Source organism: Microcebus murinus, chromosome 13 (genome assembly GCF_040939455.1).
Source record: "Microcebus murinus isolate Inina chromosome 13, M.murinus_Inina_mat1.0, whole genome shotgun sequence".
Classification (NCBI taxonomy): domain Eukaryota; kingdom Metazoa; phylum Chordata; class Mammalia; order Primates; family Cheirogaleidae; genus Microcebus; species Microcebus murinus.
The window spans coordinates 81149810-81171254 of record NC_134116.1 but is presented as its reverse complement, the minus strand read 5'-3'; the positions used below and the strand labels follow the sequence as shown (position 1 = coordinate 81171254).

General features: G+C 33.8%; 1 protein-coding gene across 3 annotated transcripts in view; it reads left to right on the top strand.

Moving 5' to 3' along the window:
- ZMYM2 (zinc finger MYM-type containing 2) overlaps positions 1-21170 on the top strand; it is a 100935-nt gene extending 79765 nt beyond the window's left edge. For all 3 annotated transcript variants that reach the window (XM_020290489.2, XM_020290486.2, XM_076009567.1), the window contains 7 exons: positions 492-586; positions 2569-2737; positions 2962-3113; positions 14264-14378; positions 15015-15266; positions 15604-15724; positions 18236-21170. In XM_020290489.2, coding sequence (XP_020146078.1) covers positions 492-586; positions 2569-2737; positions 2962-3113; positions 14264-14378; positions 15015-15266; positions 15604-15724; positions 18236-18428 — 1097 coding nt within the window. In that variant the 3' untranslated portion in view covers positions 18429-21170. The remainder of the gene's footprint in view (positions 1-491; positions 587-2568; positions 2738-2961; positions 3114-14263; positions 14379-15014; positions 15267-15603; positions 15725-18235) is intronic.
- Positions 21171-21445: the final 275 nt, after the last annotated feature.

Sequence of the window (21445 nt, the reverse complement as noted above, 5' to 3'; positions counted from 1 at the left end):
GTTAACGTTAATATTGTTTTGAAAAATAAGTTCATCTTCAGAGGAAAAAATTGTTTTCAGATCTTGTGTGAAAGAAATGTGTTAGAATTTTCATTGTTGATTTTCTTTATCCGTGGATGGCTAGTGAGCATCTTGAGTAGAACATAAAACATTTTGTTTTTGGCAAAAAATTTAATAGATGGAAACAGATTTGTACTGAGACCATTTAGATCTAATAGTTGAATTTCAGATTATAGTAATTTTTCTGATAAAACACATTTCCATGAAAATTCCATGTTAATATTCATTATACATATGGCTCCTAAAAAGGAGCCTGAGCAGGGTTTATCAGCATTCACGGACCATGTTAGGAACAGCATGTCATTTACTCCTTAACCCAGCCGAGCTTGTTCCCATGTACAAATGCTTTTTCACCTTCTGTGGCTGTGTTTATGTCACATAAACCTGTGCTATTACAGTTGAAATAAAAATTTCTCTGATTTGATTGTCAGCTGCTGAAGAGCTGGATATGGAAAATGAATTTTTATTACCACCTGTTTTTGGAGAAGAATATGAGGAACAGCCTAGACCTCGATCTAAAAAAAAGGTACAAAATTTAATAGTATTCTTGCATTTATTTAATACCTCTGTATACCAATATCTCTATAGCTCCTGAGAATGATACAGTGATTATTTTGGTGTGTCTGAGTATATGGGAAGATAATTAGTTTTCTCTGTTGAAAAAGATTTTAAGAATTAATTTATTTCTAAGTAATAAAAATATCTCAGATTTAGTTGTTGCATTATAGAAGAAGAGTGAATATTGCTACTTAGTTTTTCTTTTTAAATTTATCTTGATATATAGAAAAACAGTTGCTAACAAAGTAAATTTAATTCTTTTGAGAAGAATTGAGATTATTTTCTTGAGCTGTTTTTTCCATCATTGTTTTTGATGAGATTAGTCAATGAGTTGAGGTGCCCAGTTTATTATATCTGGTCTCTTTTAAGCATGCCAGCACATAGACATGCTAGACAGTTTGATCATTCAGATAGACTACCTCTAAATGTATTATCAGGTTTAATTAATATTTTATCAAGAACTTTTTGTTGCTAATTTCCAACATAAACCAGGATCAAAAAACACTTTTATGTTAACGAAAAGATGGCTTTCACAAATTTTCTGAAAGAGGAAAAAGAAAACTGAAAAGGGAGTACCTGGAATAAAATCAGTGTGGATTCCTACTTAACACCATACACAAAAATTAACTTAAAATGGATCATAAACTTAAATGTAAGAGCTAAAAGTGCAAAACTCTTAAAGGGAAATGTAGACTTAAATCTTCAGGACCTTGGATTAGGGATAGTTTCTTTGATACAATTCCAAAAGCACAAGGAAGAAAAGGGGAAAAAATAGATAAATTGGACTACTACATTAAAATTAGAAGCTTTTGCAACACAAACAATACCATCAAGAAAATGAGGCTGGGCGCGGTGGCTCACGCCTGTAATCCTAGCTCTCTGGGAGGCCGAGGCGGGCGGATTGCTCGAGGTCAGGAGTTCGAAACCAGCCTGAGCAAGAGCGAGACCCCGTCTCTACTATAAATAGAAAGAAACTAATTGGCCAACTAATATATATAGAAAAAATTAGCCAGGCATGGTGGCGCATGCCTGTAGTCCCAGCTACTTGGGAGGCTGAGACAGAAGGATCGCTTGAGCCCAGGAGTTTGAGGTTGCTGTGAGCTAGGCTGACGCCACGGCACTCACTCTAGCCTGGGCAACAAAGTGAGACTCTCTCTCAAAAAAAAAAAAAAAAAAAAGAAAATGAAAAGGAGTTAGTTGAAAAGTTCTTCACTTTTTTACATTAATACTTAGGTTATTAGTTTGTTAATTGTCTTATATTTAATTATCTTCCTATCACTGGTGACTCTCACAGCAGAATTTAATATGATTTTGTTGTACAAAGTGATTTGTGTAGAAACATCATATTCCTGGAAATTTTGGTAACTGACTATTCTCAGATTCAGGAATACCAGCAAATTCTAAGAAAGTAAATGTTAAAGTTGATGCTTGAACAATGTGGGGGTTAGGAGCACTGACCACCCCTAGACAGTCAAATTTGCTTCCCCAAAACTTAACTATTTAATAGCATACTATTAACTAGAAGCCTTACCCATAACATAGCTAGTCTTTTAACATGTATTTTTTATATATTGTATTCTTACAATAAAGTAAGCTAGAGAAAAAGTTATTAAGAACATCATAAGGAAGAGAAAATATATTTAGTGTTCATTAAGTGGAAGTGGATCATCATAAAGGCCTTCTTCCTGACATCTTCACATTGAGTGAGCTGAGGAGGAAGAGGAGGCTCGGTCTTGCTGTCTCAGGGTGGCACAGGTGGAGGAGGTAGGAGAGGCAGGCACATTCTATAATTCTTATTGAAAAAAATCTGCGTATAAGTGGACCCATGCAGTTCCAACCTGTGTTGCATAAGGGTCAACTGTAATTTGTCTTTGTTGAGAGATGGCTTACATAGAGTCATGAAATAATGTAGGCTGATAAAAAATATTTTACTGTGGTGTTTTACTACAGGGAGCCAAGAGAAAAGCTGTATCAGGATACCAGTCTCATGATGATAGTTCTGACAATTCAGAGTGCAGCTTTCCTTTCAAATATACATATGGTGTAAATGCATGGAAACACTGGGTAAAAACTAGGCAACTTGATGAAGATCTTCTGGTATTAGATGAGCTAAAATCTCGTAAGTATTTTGATTTCATTTCTCTTAAGTCCTATTTAAAATCAAGATTTCTGTTACGGACTACCTTTAATTTTAAAAAACAAAAATGTAGCTTAAAATAATTCTACAAATGCATTTTATTTTACTTTAAAATTCTTATAAAGAATAAATTAATTCAGAAAGTTTCTTCACATTAGGGCATTAAATAATAGCAATTATTGATTTTTTATTTTAATTCTTTTTAGCTAAATCAGTAAAGTTAAAAGAGGATCTACTCTCTCACACCACAGCTGAACTTGACTATGGGTTAGCTCATTTTGTTAATGAGATCCGAAGGCCAAATGGAGAGAATTACGCACCTGATAGCATCTATTATCTCTGCCTTGGAATACAGGAGGTCAGTATTTGGATGGCTGCTTTCAAATAGAACATGTGTAACAAAGGTTGTTGTGGTAATTCTTGGAGAAAAAATGTTGTTCTTCCAGAATACTAAGGTAATAACTTTATGGAAACTTGACTGGCTTATTAAGAAAGACAATGAAGAATTCAGTCTACTTGGAAATACTAGAATATTATAAAGAATTTCCTTAGCTACTTTGTGCTTCTGCTATAGTGCAATATGTGTGTGTGTGTGTGTGTGTGTGTGTGTGTGTGTGTGTGTGTGTATTCCTAAAAACCTTCAAGTTCTCCAAAACTGTGTGCCAAAACCAGAAAGAATTTATGGGAAAAATAGGGTATGGGAATGCTACTCAGAATTCATGCATCTTTTTTAACAGGTCTAACAAAGTTGTATATTTGCCACCATATTTATAAATGATAATATATAAATGATGACACCATTCCTTCCTTACCAATTGCAAATAGGTGAATTCACATTATTAGGCATGATGTATAGCTACATTTGGCTATAGATCATGCTAATCTACATGTAAACAAATATGTCTTACCTATGAATATTAGGTCTGTTTCACCATATGGCTTCTGATGTGTTACTGACTTGTTAAATAGTATAACTATTCATTAATTCTTTGGAATCGTCTCATAAAAATAGGTCATTCTTTAGGGGTTTTAAATAAACTTCATTCACATGTTGAATCTGAGTAAGCCTGTTTTCTTCAATAAACATGAAGATCAACTTTAAGTAATGACTTCTAGTTCTGAACAAGTTCTATAGGCTTGAGCCCAGAGGTCAGAAAGGATCTCCAGCTTCACATCCTGTGTATTTTGAAATGTGGTAGATCACAGGGGAGTTCTCTGAGTTTTGTTTACAGGGGAGATCTCTTTAGAGTTTTGTTTACATGCCTAAAATTTAAGGTTATTCTGTCAGCAGGTGTTAAATAATGAAATAAGTTACTGAAGAAAACTAGAACTGTCTTAATTTATATTTTATTTATTTTCTTTTCAGAATAGAAATTTGCCTAAGATTATGTAAGTGGTGGTATGGAAATAGTGCATGGCTGTAAATTACTGTGTATTCAGGGACCACCACAAATTTTAAGTAGCAACCTAAAAGAAATATAATAGGTTTTTTTCTTATTCCCCTTTGATAGATTTACATGTACTTTGAGCTTCAGGCTTAGATGGTGATATAGGTCCTCTATTCCAAAATCTCCAAACATGAAACACATTTTTTTTTTTTTTTTTTTCACCACTATACTAACGAGGAATGAAACGCATTTTTTAATGAAAACACATTGACAATAAAACCTGACTTGAAGAATTGTGAAGCTATTGTTGTCTTTATTTATTACACGTGAAATCCAATCACAGACTATGAACTACAGAAGTTACTATAGAATTGTTAATGTTTCTAAACAAGTACTAGGTATTTACCCAGAGCTCTCTGGGACTATTTTGTAGTTAGGTATATGCCTTGGTATTTCCCTATAAAATCCAAAATATTATGAATTCCAAAACATATGTGGCCCCAGCTCTATATCTGTGTGTACATTTCCCCCTTCCTCTTTTATTATAAATATTGTACTGAGTGTAAGAGAAATCATCTCAATCCTCTGGTTTCAAACAAGTTATTTATTACATATACATCCTTTTAAAAGCAAATAGGAGCTAGGTCTTACTCTTCCTTTTCTTGTGTTGTGGCTATCCATATAGTAGGCAGGCACTTGTTGAGCTGGATGGTTGTCATGACTTTTATACAGCAAACCTATAAACCCCATATTCTTTTCCTTTCCTTACCTTTTTAAATTTTTATTTATTTATTTACTTTGAGATAGAATCTTGCCCAGTCACCCCATGTATAGAATTCAGTGGTGTCATTGTAGCTCACAGCAACCTCAAACTCCTGGGCTCAAGCAATCCTCCTGCTTCAGCTTCCCGAGTAGCTGGGACTACAGGTGTGTGCCAGGACAACTGGCTAATTTTTCTATTTTTTAGTAGAGACGGGTCTCACTCTTGCTCAGGCTGGTCTCCAATTCCTGAGCTCAAGTGATCCTCCCGGCTTGGCCTCCCTGAGTGCTAGGATTACAGGTGTGAGCCACCACGTCTGGCTGGAACAATGTGTTTTAAAAAGAACATTTATATCTCTATGTTAGATGTAGTTGTGTTGTCTAGATCAGCTTCAACTACTTTTTAAAATGTTACAGAGAGTACTAGGGTTCTTCCAAGTTAACTCAGTAGGAAGGAGAGAGATTGAATTCCAGGCTCCTCCTCTTGTAATTCAGCTCCATGTTTTTGCTATATTTTGGGGTTCTATATAAAATTTCACTTAAAAAAAGGCTTCTCCTAGAAACATAGCTTAAAACTTAGTATCTAGATAGTGTAACTTTTTAAATCAACAAGTACGAAAACACAACAAAATGGGATCTTCTCTGCCCCACCCATCTTTAGTCCACTAGTTCTCTCTATAGTCAAATACTTTTTGCTGTTACAGCTATTTGTTCTGGCATTATTTATGTATAGAAATACAATTGATTTTTACTTCCTTGTCTTCTATTGTGTACTAATTCACAATTAGTTCTAGCAGGTGGTTTTGTTTTTTGCTTTTTTTTTTTTTTACATCTTAGATATCCCATATACACAGATATGTCATCTATGAATAAAGACAGTCTTCTTTCCAATCTGCATGTCTTTTTTCTTTGTTTTATTACATTGCTTAAGGTCCGTTTCCCCCAGTAAGTGTTAAATGGAAGTAGTGAGAGCAGAAACCCTTGCTTTATTTCTAACCTTAGGAGGGAAGTATTCAGTCTTTCACCCTTAAGTGTGATGCTACCTCTAGGGTTTTTTTGTAGCTCTTACCAGGTGGAGGAAGTTCTCTTCTATTCCTAGTTGACTGAGAATTGAGTTTTTATTATAAATTGTGATTGAATTTTGTCAGCTACTTTTTCTGCATCTATGGAGATGATCATATGATTTTTCTTGCATTTCTTGGATAAATTATACTTGGTAATGATATATTATCATTTTTACATATTGCCAGATTAGATTTGCTAATATAGTTTATAATTTTTACAGATGTTCATGAGGGATAATAGTCCATAATTTTTTTTTTTTTTTTTTTTTTTTAGTCCATAATTTTTTTTGTCTTTATCTGAGTTTTGTTTTGGGGCAATACTGGCCTCATAGGATGAATTGGGAAATATTCCTTTCTCCTATTTTCTGAAAGAATTTGTGAGGATTGGTATTATTTCTTCCTTAAATGTTTGATAGAATTTGCTAGTGAAGCCATATCGGCCTGGGATTGGGGTTTGTGTATGTAGGGGTGGGTGTGGTTTTAAATCACTAAATCACTTCCTTTAGGTGATGTCAACTGTTTTGATTTTCTATTCTGGACCCACTTTTGGCAATTTTGTCTTTCAAGAAGTTATACATTTCATTAAAGTTGTCAAATTTGTTAGCATAAGTTGATAATATTCCTCTTTTTATCCTTTATATCTAGTATTGGTATATCTAGTATTGGTATCTTGTACCTTTTGTTTATTGAACAGTCTATCTCAGGAACTTTTTCTTAAAGGGCAAAATAGTAAGTAATTTAGGCTTTCAGAACAAGAGGTGAAAATCTAGAATCTATTTTAAATATAACAATTTGTAAATGAAAAAAGCAAAAACAAAGCTCGCAGGCTGTACAGAAAAACAGGTGGCTGGTGGGATTGAGCCCAGTGGGGCCAGGCTATAGTTTGCCTACCCTACTTTTAACTAAAAGTGTATTAATTATTTTTTATTTAATCTCTGATCTTTATTTTTTCTTTTCTTAATTTGCTCTTTTTCCCCCAGCTTCTTAAGATAGAAGCTTAGATCATTAGTTTTAGACCTTTCTTTTCTAGGAAAACATTTAAAGCTATAAATTTCCCTCTAAAATTACCTACATTCCACAAATTTTTATGTTGTGTTTTCATTTTCCTTTACTCAAGTAAGGAAAATGCTGTCAGAGGAAATTGAATCTTTGGATTATTTTTTTTTGTTAGATGGATTAATAAATATCTGTGCTCCAAATACTATCAGAGGGTTGACAGCTAAATGGATTACATAATGAATGATTATTAATTATATCTTTAAATAGATTTCCCCTCCATTTTTGTTATTATAAAATATACATAACATAAAATTACCATTTTAACTGTTTTTAAGTCTGCAGTTCAGTTACATTAAGTACATTCACCCACCATCCATCTCCAGAACTCTTTTCGTCTTGTAAAACAGAAACTCTGTACTCATTAAACAATAACTTCTCATTTCCTTCTCTACCAAGCCCTTGCAACGACTATTCTACTTTCTGTCCCTGAATTTGACCACTCTAGATACCGCATATAAATGGAATCACAGTATTTGTTCTTTTGCATCTGGCTCATTTCATTTAGGATAATGTCCTCAAGATTCATCCACATTGTAGCATGTGTCAGAATTTCCTTTCTTTTTTAATAGGTTCTTTAGGTAATGATAAATGTTTCCTGGAAAACATTGTGTTACTACTGAACTTTACACTTAATGGTTAAGATGGTAATTTTTGTGTTCTGTTTACCACAATTTTTTAAAATTGCATACTATTTTTTCTCATCATTGGACACATTTATACAGATTTGGTTTGTTTTCAAAGACTATGGTATTTATAAGCAGCTTTAAAAATAATCCTAAAACTCAGTGTAAAGATAAGATATCTAAAATATACTTTCCAGAAATCAGTGCTGTTTAATGTTAACTTCAAGGTTGTGTACAGAAATAGAAGCTATTTTTGGAAGAGTGTGCCATGATTTTCTGTGTGTTGCATTTATTGGTTTGTTCACGTCTGACAATAAAACTAACATACTGTTGAAGTATGATTTTCTTCCATACATCTACAGAGGGAGTAACATCTTTTGTAAGGACTAAGTCTTGTGAATATACACAAAAGTTAAGTAGCCACTTCTGTTTTGTACATTGAAAATCTAAATATAATTGTGAACATTTAACTGATACTATATAAAAGGGGAGCACAGTTTTTTGTTTTTTTTTTTCTCCTTTACAAACAACATAGCTGAGTTTTCCCCCTGATTTTGGGTAAGGAATGATGGTTACTCTTAAATGTTCACATAATATAGTAATGTTTGAGGAAGAAAGAATAATGTGAAATCTCAGAATCCTACAATACAATGCATCAAGATTTCGAGATCATTCCTTCATACACTATTTACATATGTGAACATATGTCCCTCACATCAAATTTATCATAAATGGAAATGGAAAAATACCCTTTTTCCTTAATGCCCCCACCTCATCATTGTTAGCTAGATGTATATGCTTTTCATGAACATGGGAAAAGATATAGACATTTCTCTAAGAACATGAGACCATATTATATACTTAAACATCTCACTTTGCTGCTACACTCCTATACATTGTGGTGGCTCCTCTGAGTCAGCTAGAACAGACCTAACTATGTATATTATATTTCATTGTATGACATAGCACAATTTAGTCATTTCTAAAATGAGCATTCCCTTTGTTTTATAAAATATTGATATTAAAGACAATGTGTACTCTCCTTCCTCCTTCCCCTAAGTCTTATATAATTATCCTAAAGAGCTGATGCTTTTATTTCTGAGATGTGATTCCTGAAAGGGTATTACCAGATCATAAGAAAAGGGTATTTTTGATTTTTAAAGATGTCACCAGATTTCTTTCCAGAAAGGTTGAGGAGCTTTTTGTGATTATTGGCCATCTGCATTTGCTTTTCTGTGAGTTGTCCCATTGTCCAATTGGTTTATCCTTTTTAGTTTGTGAGAATTTGTTTATTATAGATGGTAACTGTCATTTTCCCAAATTTTTCTCCAGAATTTTCATATTTTATTTTTTATATGGAGGAATGTGGGTATTTTTTTCATTTTTAAGAATGTAGAAATGTGTTTTTTAAGAAGGATGAACTCCATTTACTAAATTAAAAAAGTCAAGTCACTCATGTAGCTTGTTAATTTGTGTGTAAATGAGTAATTTTCAAATAATTCTATTAAAATACATAGAACATTTCTAAATTTATTTAATCTCTTTTTATTCAGAGAATCTTAAGAATTTGCTTTTATTTTATAGCAGTGATGAGGTAGATTCAGAGTTTTGCTAATACTTCTTTCATTGGTTAATTCAGTAAGCATTAAGGTACTGTTGTATGCTGGACACTGGACATTGGAGTAAACTTTGAGATAAGTGTGTTGACATCTTACATTTACTGTTTATTGCCTTCCATATACTGCTACGTGATTGACATGTCAGTCAATCCTCTCGACTACCTTGCTGTAATTATCACCATTTTTTGATAAGGAAGTCATTTTGAATCTGGTGAGCAGTTTGACTTAAAAGCTACTACAATATATATGTTTCACTAAAGGATTTGAAATATATGGACAAATAATATTTAAACATTGTATGTTGGTAGCACAGAACTGAGATAAATTAATTGTACCTAATATGGAAAAATACAGCAATATAGAAAACAATGAGTTTTGAAGTACATATAGAAATTTTCTAGGCAGAAAGGATGAGGGAAGGACAATGGCATTACAAGAAGGGTTAAACGTATATACAAAGGCATGTTTTCCAGGAACTGCTTGGCATGGCTGGAGTGTAGAATGTGAAGTGGAGAGAGCTTTAGGGTGATTGGGGGAGGGTGGCACAGTCAGCAAGAGTCATGCCACAGAGGGCCTGTATTCCATGATCAGATGTTTAGACTTCATCTTTTATCTAGGGTGAAACATGAAAAGGTTTTAAATAGTTTTAAAGATCACACTCGATTTTGTTTTTTTTTCTTGGATGTAGGCAACTGAAGGCTGGAATATTTTCATTGAAACCCAAATTATTGTGCAGAACTACTGATTTGTAGCTAAAGTAATGGTGGGTTATTTTACGTTGTTCTTAATGAAGCTTTATTCAAATAACTAAAACTGATTTTAGGATCTTAAAAGTAAAATCTCTTAATAGCCCTCAAGTTATGAATGTCTTATATTCCCAATATTTATTTTAATTTCATAAATTCGTATTTATATTGTTAGACATAATTGGTTTCTTGCTTTATCTCTCCAAAACATTCTTTGACAATACATATTTGTCGTGTTAGTTGACAATACATGGCTAAACAAACATGTTAATGGTCTGAACATATTATCTAAAATACATATTTTTTACCTATTAGCTATGTTATATGGGGCTTTTTCATTGTGCTTCTTAAATACCGGTATCATCATTTCTATTTAAGTAAATAGATATCCATCAATGTGCTACTTTGACTTACAAAGCATTTTTAAACCAGAACAACAGTGCCCTTGAAATGTGGCTAGCCTGAAATGAGAAGTGTTCTGAGAGTAAAATATGTACACAATTTCAAAGAAATTTATGAATTTTAGAATGTTAATATCTCATTTATTTTTATATTATATGTTGAGGTTGCATGTTTTGGATATATTGGGCTAAGTAAAATACTAAATTGTACTTGTTTCTTTTTAATTTTTTAAATGTGGCTACTAGAATATTTAAAATTACATATATAACTGACATATTTTTATTGTTCAGTATTGCTCTATATAGTCATTCCAAAATTATCTAGAGAACTCTAGTGTTCTCATGTATAGTTCCAAATAAACCTAAGTAAAGTGAGAGATCAGTAATTCTTATTAAGGTATTTGTATTTTAAAAAGAAGATACTAGGCCGGGCGCTGTGGCTCACGCCTGTAATCCTAGCTCTTGGGAGGCCGAGGCGGGCGGATTGCTCAAGGTCAGGAGTTCAAAACCAGCCTGAGCAAGAGCGAGACCCCGTCTCTACTATAAACAGAAAGAAATTAATTGGCCAACTGATATATATATAAAAAAAATTAGCCGGGCATAGTGGCACATGCCTGTAGTCCCAGCTACTCGGGAGGCTGAGGCAGAAGGATCACTCGAGCCCAGGAGTTTGAGGTTGCTGTGAGCTAGGCTGACGCCACGGCACTCACTCTAGCCTGGACAACAAAGTGAGACTCTGTCTCAAAAAAAAAAAAAAAAAAAAGAAGATACTTATTCAAATAATTCTATAATTGAAGATTTTCTTTGAAGATAATGTTTTATTAAGAGTGCTGCTGTTGAGACAAGCCTGTCTTATCAGGGAGTTTTCTTTGGGGTTAGTTCCTGTAAGTTGCTACTGTTCTTCACAGCTTCTCTTTTGCCTCTGTTTCTGAAACCATGAGTTTTCTTTTATTCTGTAGAGTCCCATTGATAACAAGGTTTTTGGTGATAGGGCAGCCATACATGTATCGATTAGGTGTTTGTAAATTGGGACTGCCTATAATGGAAAGTAACAGCAGCAATACTAATATGGCATTGCTTCCCACACTACAACAGTGACTTATAAAGTACATTGTAATCCATTCTGTTAACAGCAAGGGCAGCAGATCATTGAATTTATTGTGGATTGCCTAGAGAAACCTTTTCAGAATAACTAAGTATTGGCAGGCTCTTGACTTAGGAACTACTTTTAGTAGAGTTGAGTTGTGATCTAAGTAGATTTTAGCTTGTTATTGCTAAAGTTGTGAAAATACATAGAAATTATTTTCCCTTTGTTGCTAGACTCACAGATGAAAATAATTATTTCAGGATCATTTTCCTCATTTTTTTATTATTTATGTTGCTTTATGGTAAGAACAACACATAAATTGCTGTTCTAAACTTGGAGGTTTTACTTTAGTGATTGTTTTATATAATGTGCAACTCAGTTTGCACATTTCATCCCAGTTGGGACATTTCATCCCATCCTTACTATTTGGTGTTTTTCTTTGTTAATTACTCTTTAAATTTTCCCCATGCATTATATAATAAACATTGGAGTCAGATATTATTTTGTTTGTCTGATAGACTGAAGATTCTCATCCAGTTTTTACATTCTGGATTCTGGAGCGTATATTCTAGCTTTGAGTATTTTGAGCAACAGATTAGTTGGTAATGTTTGGTTCTTTATGATTATAGGTACATACATAAAATAAAAATCTAGAGGTGATACTTTATAAAAGTTCAGTCACATTAAATAGATTGAATCATGATACTGTATTTTAACCAATCAGTGCTATATGTATAAGAGTGAGGATCTCCAGAGTTTAGGAAATGGTATTTTAGAACTCCTACCCTCTGAGTAACCCAAAAGCAGGGAAGGGACCTGGCATATTACTTCATTGATTGCCAGGCTTTTACCAATTGGTCTGTCATCCTATTTGAAAGGCATTAATTAGGAGTTTTTGTTCTACTGTTTTGGAATCTTGATGGCTAATATTCCTTCTAACTAGTAGGAGTAACATTAGATCAACCCAAATGATGACACTCTGGTCTAGGGTTTATTATTATTATTGTTTTCATAGAGATGGGGGTCTCACTATGTTGCCCAGGCTGGTCTTGAACTCTTGGCCTCAGGTGATCCCTCCATCTCAGCCTCCCAGAGTGTCGGGGTTGTAGGCATGAGCCACCATACCCATCTAGTCTAGGTTTTGATTAATGTATGCATGGTATACATTTTTCTTTTCTTTTACTTTTCACTTATCTGTGTCTTTTTACTTAAAATAGATTTTTTGTAGATGGAATATTGAACCTTACTTTAAAAAAATCCAATCTGGGCAAGGTGTGACGGCTCATGCCTGTAATGCTAGCATTTTGGGAGGCTGAGGCAGGAGAATCTCTTGAGACCAGGAGTTTGAGATCAGCCTAGGCAATGGCAAGACCCCATCTTGACAGAAAATAAAAAAATTAACCAGGTGTGGTAGCACATACCTGTTGTCCCAGCTACTTTGAAAGGCTGAGGCAGGAGGATTGCTTGAACCCAAGTGTCTGAGGTTGCAGAGAGCTATGATGATGCCATTGCACTGTAGCCCAGGCAACAGAGTGAGACCTTGTCTCAAAAAAAAAAAAAAAAAAAAATCCAGTCTGATACTATCTTTCAGTTGATATGTGTAGACTGGAACTAACTTTTTAAATAAAAGATGAGATGGAAAATGTTTTAGGCCACGTTATAGGCCACGTTTGTGTTGTGTAGCCATTCAACTCTGCCACTATAGCATGAAAGCTGCATAGACCCTGTGCAGATGAGCCAGTGTGTCTGTATTCCAAGAAAGCTTTGTTTATTTACAGTGGGCCAGATATGGCTCAAGAGCTCTACTTTGCCAACCTGGCTTAGACCTTTTACATATAATATAATTACTGCTGTCATTAAATTTGAATCTCTTGTCGTGCTGGTGGTTTTGTATTCTGGTTTTTTTTTTTTTTTGTCTTTTTGTGCTTTCTTCTGAATTTATCTCCACTGCTGGTTTATTATTTGTACTTCTTAAAAGTTTTTTTATTGGTTGCTCTAGGATTTACAATATACATATTTAATTAATCATTATTTACCTTCAAATAATATTTTACCTCTTCACATGTAGAAAAAGAGCCTTACAGCAGTATAGTCAGTATACTCCCAATTCTGTCTCCCATTCTTTGTGCTGTTGTTACCATACTATTTACTTTTATTTTATTTTTAAATCCCACTAGTATTTAAATTTTAGTGTTTAAATTACTCTGTAACAGCCTTCACTGTTAAGATTCAAGGTTGTGACCGTAAGTTATAAGATTCATAAATTAGTACAGGCTCACAGGTAGAGAGTTAAGCATATAGAGATGATAAGAAAAAAAGCATTAGCCCGACAAAGAGTGTTAGAAGAAAGCTACAGCTACAGAGGGACATTTCATCCCATCCTTACTACTTGGTGTTTTTCTTTGTTAATTACTCTTTAAATTTTCCCCATGCATTATATAATAAACATTGGAGTCAGATATTATTTTGTTTGTCTGACAGACTGAAGATTCTCATCCAGTTTTTACATTGTGGATTCTGGAGCGTATATTTTAGCTTTGAGTATTTTGAGCAACAGATTAGTTGGTAATGTTTGGTTCTTTATGATTATAGGTACATACATAAAACCAGTCATCCCTCATGTTTTATTAGCATACTTGCTTTTCTTAGACACATATCTTTGTTTTTTTTTGGTTTTTTTTCTTAAGAAATACAGAATATAGTATGTTTACTGTTTAAAATCAGCTGGCTTTCATTCAATAATTTTTTTGTTTTTCTTATAGTACTTGTGTGGTAGTAATCGAAAAGACAACATATTTATTGATCCAGGATACCAGACATTTGAACAAGAATTGAATAAAATACTCCGAAGTTGGCAACCAAGCATACTTCCAGATGGTAATGCTATTTTAAATAAAGGTGTTGCTAACTAGATACTTGGATTATTTTTACAGAGAGTATATTAAAATAATAGGAAGTCATTTAAATTAGATAGTTTATTTTTATGAGTACTTACGAGCTCATCTAATGTTCATCTCTTGTTGAATTAGAATTGAATGTGGTTATTAACTACTGTTTATGAAGAACTTTGTAAGAAATGTGACCCACTTTATCTGGAATAAGAGACTGGATGTTGTGTTTTAAGGTCTACAGTGGAGATTCTGATATAAATTTCTCTTAAACCACGGTTTTAGATGTGTGAAGAAAATGTGTATGTATATAAGATCACCTATTTTTTGGGGAATTCTACAGACTTAATTCCATTCTGACCATTGTCTGCTTCTCCTATTGTAGAGAGAAGCAAACATCTAGTCCCTATTCCAGAGATGATAGTTCATAGTCTGGTGTGTTTCCTAGCCCTCTGTGTTGTTAAAGAGCTGCGTAGGTAATTCCAAAATTCATTCCAGTTGACCTGGTGTGAATGGAGGATTGATAATAGGTTTGTTTCTAAGTTAACATTATCTATATCTAGATGGTTGAATGAAAACTGTTTTATTGGTTATAATTCTTTAAAAATAGTTCTCTCTATTTAAGGGTCAATATTCTCTCGAGTTGAAGAAGACTATCTCTGGAGGATAAAACAACTAGGATCACACTCTCCAGTAGCTCTTCTGAATACACTGTTCTACTTTAACACTAAGTATTTTGGCCTGAAAACAGTGGAACAACACTTAAGACTTTCCTTTGGCACTGTGTTTAGGCATTGGAAAAAAAATCCTTTAACAATGGAAAACAAAGCGTGTCTTCGATACCAAGTGTCTTCCTTATGTGGAACAGATAATGAAGGTAGTGTATTCATGTGTTTTGTTTTTTTTTTTTACAGATCGTATGTGGTGGGGATACAAATCTTGCCTTACTAAAGATTATCTGGGTCCCTTGTTAAGAGCCTAAGGATTGTCATTTTTATAAAATAAGGCAAACTATGTCTTCTTAAGATATCTCAGTTCCTTCTGTTTGAAAAATTGTGCATTACCAAAACCCATAACTTAGAACTCTGAAGCGCACCTAGTCCCATTCTTTGGTATAACAGATCCTAGGAATGAATAGTACTATCTAGTTGTTTGCTTCTGTTCTATTCTTCAAGATTAGTTTTAGGAGGTTTATTTAATTTTTACTTTTTAAGATAAAATTACTACTGGAAAAAGAAAACATGAAGATGATGAGCCAGTATTTGAACAAATTGAAAACACAGCCAATCCTTCTAGATGTCCTGTGAAAATGTTTGAATGCTACTTATCTAAAAGGTGAGTATTAATGATACTTTAACTTTTTATAATGGTAGTATAAAGTTGGTTGGTTTGAATTTAACACGAACAAGAGGTCTCATTTTTTTACTGATCCTTTTTGTAGATTTCTCTCTCTTCTCACTTATATCCAAGTCCATTCAGTTATAACTTTTTATATGAAATACCTAGCATGTACTTCATACTTTAGGATTCAAGCATGTATTAAGAAATCACTCTCTGTTGATGAAATTACTACTGCTGTCATCTTCTTTTAAATTATGACAATTTCAATGACTCTGCAAAGCAGGGGCACAAACCTGAGAAAATAGCCTTTTTTAAAGAAGGTCTGAAAGATATAATAGTGTGTTGAAAGTATTATACTTTTCAATTATACCATCCTACAGGTGACATTATTGTTCCTACAAGTTCTTGAGGGCCATCTTAGGAACCTAACTGTGATTTATAAAATTGTTAATATAAGGAAGCACATTCCTGAGTTCATGCTAAGCTTCCTTATATTAACAATTTTATAAATCACAGTTAGGTTCCTAAGATGGCCCTCAAGAACTTATAGGAACAATAATGTCACCTGTAGAATGATAGTAGTACAGATTGAATGTCCATGATCCAAAATATTTGGGAGTAGAAGTGTATTGGATTTTGGATTTTTTTTCAGATTTCAGAATATTTACATATACATAATGAGAGATCTCAGGAATGAGGCCAAAGATTTTTTTGGGAGGGGGTGAGGGGGGCCATAGACTTTTGTTCTGTTGCCCTGGCTAGAGATCAGTGGCATCATCACAGCTCACTGCAACCTCCAACTCCCAGGCTCAAGTGATCCTCCTGCCTCAGCCTCCCAAGTAGCTTGCACTAGAGGTGCACTCTACCAACACCTGGCTCATTTTTTATTTTTTGTAGAAATGGGGTCTCCCTTTTGCTCAGGCTGGTCTCAAACTCCTGAGCTCAAGCAATCCTCCTGCCTCAGCCTCCCAGAGTGCTAGGATTATAGGTGTGAGCCACTGTGCCTGGCTGGGGCCAAAGTTTAAACACAGAATTCATTTATGTTTCATATATACTTATACCTATAGCCTGAAGGTAATTTTATTTTTTCCTTGGGGATGCTGAATAAACTGTGTGTTATGTGCCTGCCTTTTGACTGTGACTCTTTTCACGTGAAGTCGTGTGGAATTTTGCACTGTGGTGTCATGTTGATGCTCAAAAAATTTCATGGCCGGGCGTGGTGGCTCACGCCTGTAATCCTAGCTCTCTGGGAGGCCGAGGCGGGCGGATTGCTCGAGGTCAGGAGTTCGAAACCAGCCTGAGCAAGAGCGAGACCCTGTCTCTACTATAAATAGAAAGAAACTAATTGGCCAACTAATATATATAGAAAAAATTAGCCGGGCATGGTGGCTCATGCCTGTAGTCCCAGCTACTTGGGAGGCTGAGGCAGAAGGATTGCTTGAGCCCAGGAGTTTGAGGTTGCTGTGAGCTAGGCTGACACCATGGCACTCACTCTAGCCTAGGCAACAAAGCGAGACTTTGTCTCAAAAAAAAAAAAAAAAAAAAAAAAAAAAAAAAATTCAGATTTTGGATTTTAGGATTAGGTATGTTCAACCTGTACTTCTTACCATGGTTTAGGGTAACCCTTTTTGGCTACAACAGTATCAGGATTCTTCCAATGATAGTAACTATTTGTTAGGAAATTAGAAATTGCTATCTTGGTATTATCTTACTGGTGTTTTAAAAATTAAGTTTCTATTGTAGAATGCTGTAAGGATTTTTATGTGCTGCCATAGTTCATCAATTTTAAGACACGTTTTTCACATTTCACTATTCTGAAACTGGGATGCAGGTTTGTTTATTTATTTATTTAATTTATTTTTGAGACAGAGTCTCACTTTGTTGCCCAGGCTAGAGTGCCGTGGCATCAGCCTAGCTCACGGCAACCTCCAACTCTTGGGCTCAAGCAATCCTTCTGTCCCAGCCTCCCAAGTAGCTGGGACTACAGGCATGTGCCATCATGCCTGGCTAATTTTTTCTATATATTTTTAGTTGCCCAATTAATTTCTTTCTATTTTTAGTAGAGATGGGGTCTCACCCTTGCTCAGGCTGGTCTCGAACTTCTGACCTTGAGTGACCTCCCACCTCGGCCTCCCATAGTGCTAGGATTACAGGCATGAGCCACCACGCCCGGCCTGGGATACATGTTTAAAGTGATGCATCTTAAAATTATAATTGGCAGTGTTTTGCCCACTTAGTGGTAACATAAAGAATAGTGTGTCTATTGATAGCGTCTTGGGTTCAGTGAAATACAGAGTTTAAATTATAATGGGAAGAAATCTCTTTATCACAGAAAATAACTTTTGAGAATATTCTAATGACAGTATTTAATGTGGGTGATGAGGCATAGGGTCTGGCCACATAACGTGATTAGTGGGATCTGAATTATTCTTGAAAGAAAAGAAAGTTGTGGGAAATTATGTATGTGTTTTGTGAAATTGACTTTTTCTCTCCTTTCCTCCAAAGTCCACAGAATCTTAATCAGAGAATGGATGTTTTTTATTTGCAACCAGAATGCTCTAGTTCTACAGATAGCCCTATCTGGTACACATCTACTTCACTGGACCGAAACACCTTGGAAAATATGCTCGTACGGGTTCTTCTAGTAAAAGATATTTATGATAAAGACAATTATGAACTGGATGAAGACACAGACTAAAAAGGAACATTTCAGAAGCAATCGGGATAAAACAGCATTAGATAGTCGTGCTGCTAGATCTTTATTATGGAAAACATTTCAAGTTTACTCCTTCTGTTTCGAGTTTTGTAGCAGTGTACCCACACTGGGTATTACCATGTAAATAATCTGTGAGTGAAAGTTGCCATTATTCTATGTAGTGGTTTTAGGATACTTAACAAATACATTCAAATTCTTTTTTTATTATTATTTATTTGATTAGGTATGTTTGTAACTTTTTACATTACAAAATATGAATGAGAATGTGCCATGTATAATTTTTTTCTCGTAGTAAGAAGCATCCACATTGCACAGCTCTACTGTTGCAAAGCTTCCTCGAAAGGGGGCTGTTTCACTGGGTTCTTAACCAGATGGTTGTGTATGGGTAGCACTACTAAAAGTTTAGAACTTGGAGTGTCTTTCAGAATTTTTAAAATAAACTGTAAACTAATAGGCTGGGGTTTTTGTTTTGTTTTGGGGTTTCTTTTGTTTGTTTGTTTTGTTTTACATTTTAGTTACTGAAGCCTTACGAGGTTATGTAGAGAGAAACCATCTTCTGTACCAAAAATAGACAAGAGAATGCTGTCAATATTGGTGTACTGTAATGTGAATCTATACTGGTGAAAACAACTTTTTGTTTCCCTTATTAAAACCTTAGTGTCCTTTTCTCATTTGTGGCTTTCTGCATCACCCTAATAAATAAAAAAAAATTATATATATGTATATATATAAAGAATGACTATAAGTTGGAAACAAGACCATCAAGACATTTTCTTTGTAAAAATGTCTGATGAAAGTATAAAATTCTGTTTTCTTCTGTGTCAGCCATAAGTATCTGAAATACCTTTCATTTATAGAGGTTTGATTTTTTTAATTTTTACTTATTTATTTTTCTTCCTTAGGGATGCAGATCATGCTGCAGTATTACCTGTGTAGTACTCTAAAATTTTACCAATTTTCTTACAATTCTTGTGCCTGCTTCCAAATATGACTCATGCATACATTAGATAAAATTATTTTTAGAAATGCCACTCCTGAAATAGTTGTTATAGAAAGTCAAGCTACTTTAAATAAGACAGTATCACATTTTATGATGATGATTATCAGTGTAGTAATTCTGATATTTCAGATGATTGAAGAACAAAGAAACTGATGGATAAAATCGAAGAGGAAATCAAATTTGATTTTAGATTATTTGGCTTTTAAAATTTAATTACTTCTTATAGAAGATTGCATTTAAAAACTTTGTGCTTCTGCATAGCAATTTATTCACATTTTCTTTTAGAATAAGGGAATTTATTTAAAATCCTACTTTCTGAAGACTAGGCAAAGTGCTAGCCACAAATTATCATAAATCATTTGGCTGACTTCATATAGCATGTGTGTAATCATGTTTTCTTATTTCTAATTCCTGAATCATTATAGTGACATTAGTTTTTAAAAATTGTTCAGGGGGAAATTGGGCTATTTTCCACAGTGGTTAGGCAATGTGTACACATTTCTTTAGATATTTCTCTCTCACTTAGGATAAATGTTAGCACACAAAGAAATTTTCTCAGTCATGATTTAGAAAATTTCACAGGTGTGATCACTGTATATTTAAGCAATAATTATCTGAAATGTTTTTGGCATAAAAATTATAATGTTCTAACTTGTTTTATAAGTTTGAATGACTTTTTTGTCCCTTGATTTTATATTTGTTGAGTGATAATCAGACTGATAGCAAATCTGATATTACATTACTAAAATAGATTACAGATTGTCTATTTAATGAAGACAAGTGGATAACATTTAAAATATATAATACAAAAATTTCCTCAAACTTACTTTTTTCCAGAACTACTTCTTTAAGCACTTTTCCTATTAATGCCTATTGTTGATTAAAAGGTGGTTAATCCTAACCATCTTTTATTCTTCAAAGTGGTGCTATATTTCATCAAGAGCAATAAAGTTTTTCCCAAATGTCACTTAATGTATATTTTACCAAATACCATAAGTTTCTGCCATAGTACTACTATTAAGCACCTTGTTTTGCTATTTACATTTTCTTCATTTGTGTATTTTGGCTTTTCTAAGCAGAAATGTCTACATAATTCTGATCTTGACATGATTGAAGATTTAGAGCTCTTGTCTTTATCTTGATTGCGGTCCAATGGTAGATAAACTTGATTCTCAGGGTGAAAAGAAAAAAAAAAACTTATTTTATGAGAATTGTTTGTTCTGTGAAACTTATCTTACCTAGAACACATTTCATTGATTCTTGGATCTTCTTAGTTTATATGTCATAGCTGACTGCTGAGAAAAAGGACAATGAAATGATAGCAATTTCTTTTTGGTTCTTGGTGATCTCTGATTATAGATAGCATCCTGTAAATATAACTTTATTGTCTATTGAAGATGCTATATTTTTCTGTTCTGAAGAAGATTTTGCCATTTGAAATGATCCAGTGAAAAACATTTATCCATATTGCAGAAAGTGGATTTCCCATGAAAATTGAATCTTCATTAACGCATTTTTTTAGACTTTTTACTGTATTAGAGAACATAAGATATTAAAGAATTTTTCTAGGCAAGAAGCTCAACTTTTTTTTTCCCCATAAAATACTTTTTGCTTAAATAGTAATTCATGTTTTTCTTTTATTAAATGGAGTTGTACCAGCGTGTTAAGTAAGCATTGAAATAAGAGGAGGGTGCATATTGTATTATACGCTGCATTCAAATTTATCACTGTTTTTCTGATGGACTTTCCCTTTGTCCTGGCCAGTGATGATTTGGGAATGGGGTTAACTTGGTTATGCATAGTATTAGGATTACAGTAATGGAGAAGTCATAAAATTGCAAGTTTTGGTTTGCAAAACTCTAATGTGGGTCCATTTAATCTGAGATCTTAAATATCTTGCAGTCTTACGTTACTATAAACATTTACATTTTTATTTTGCCAGATATTTCCAAAATGTATTGTTATACATATGTCATTATGTTCTAAGCTAACACTGACT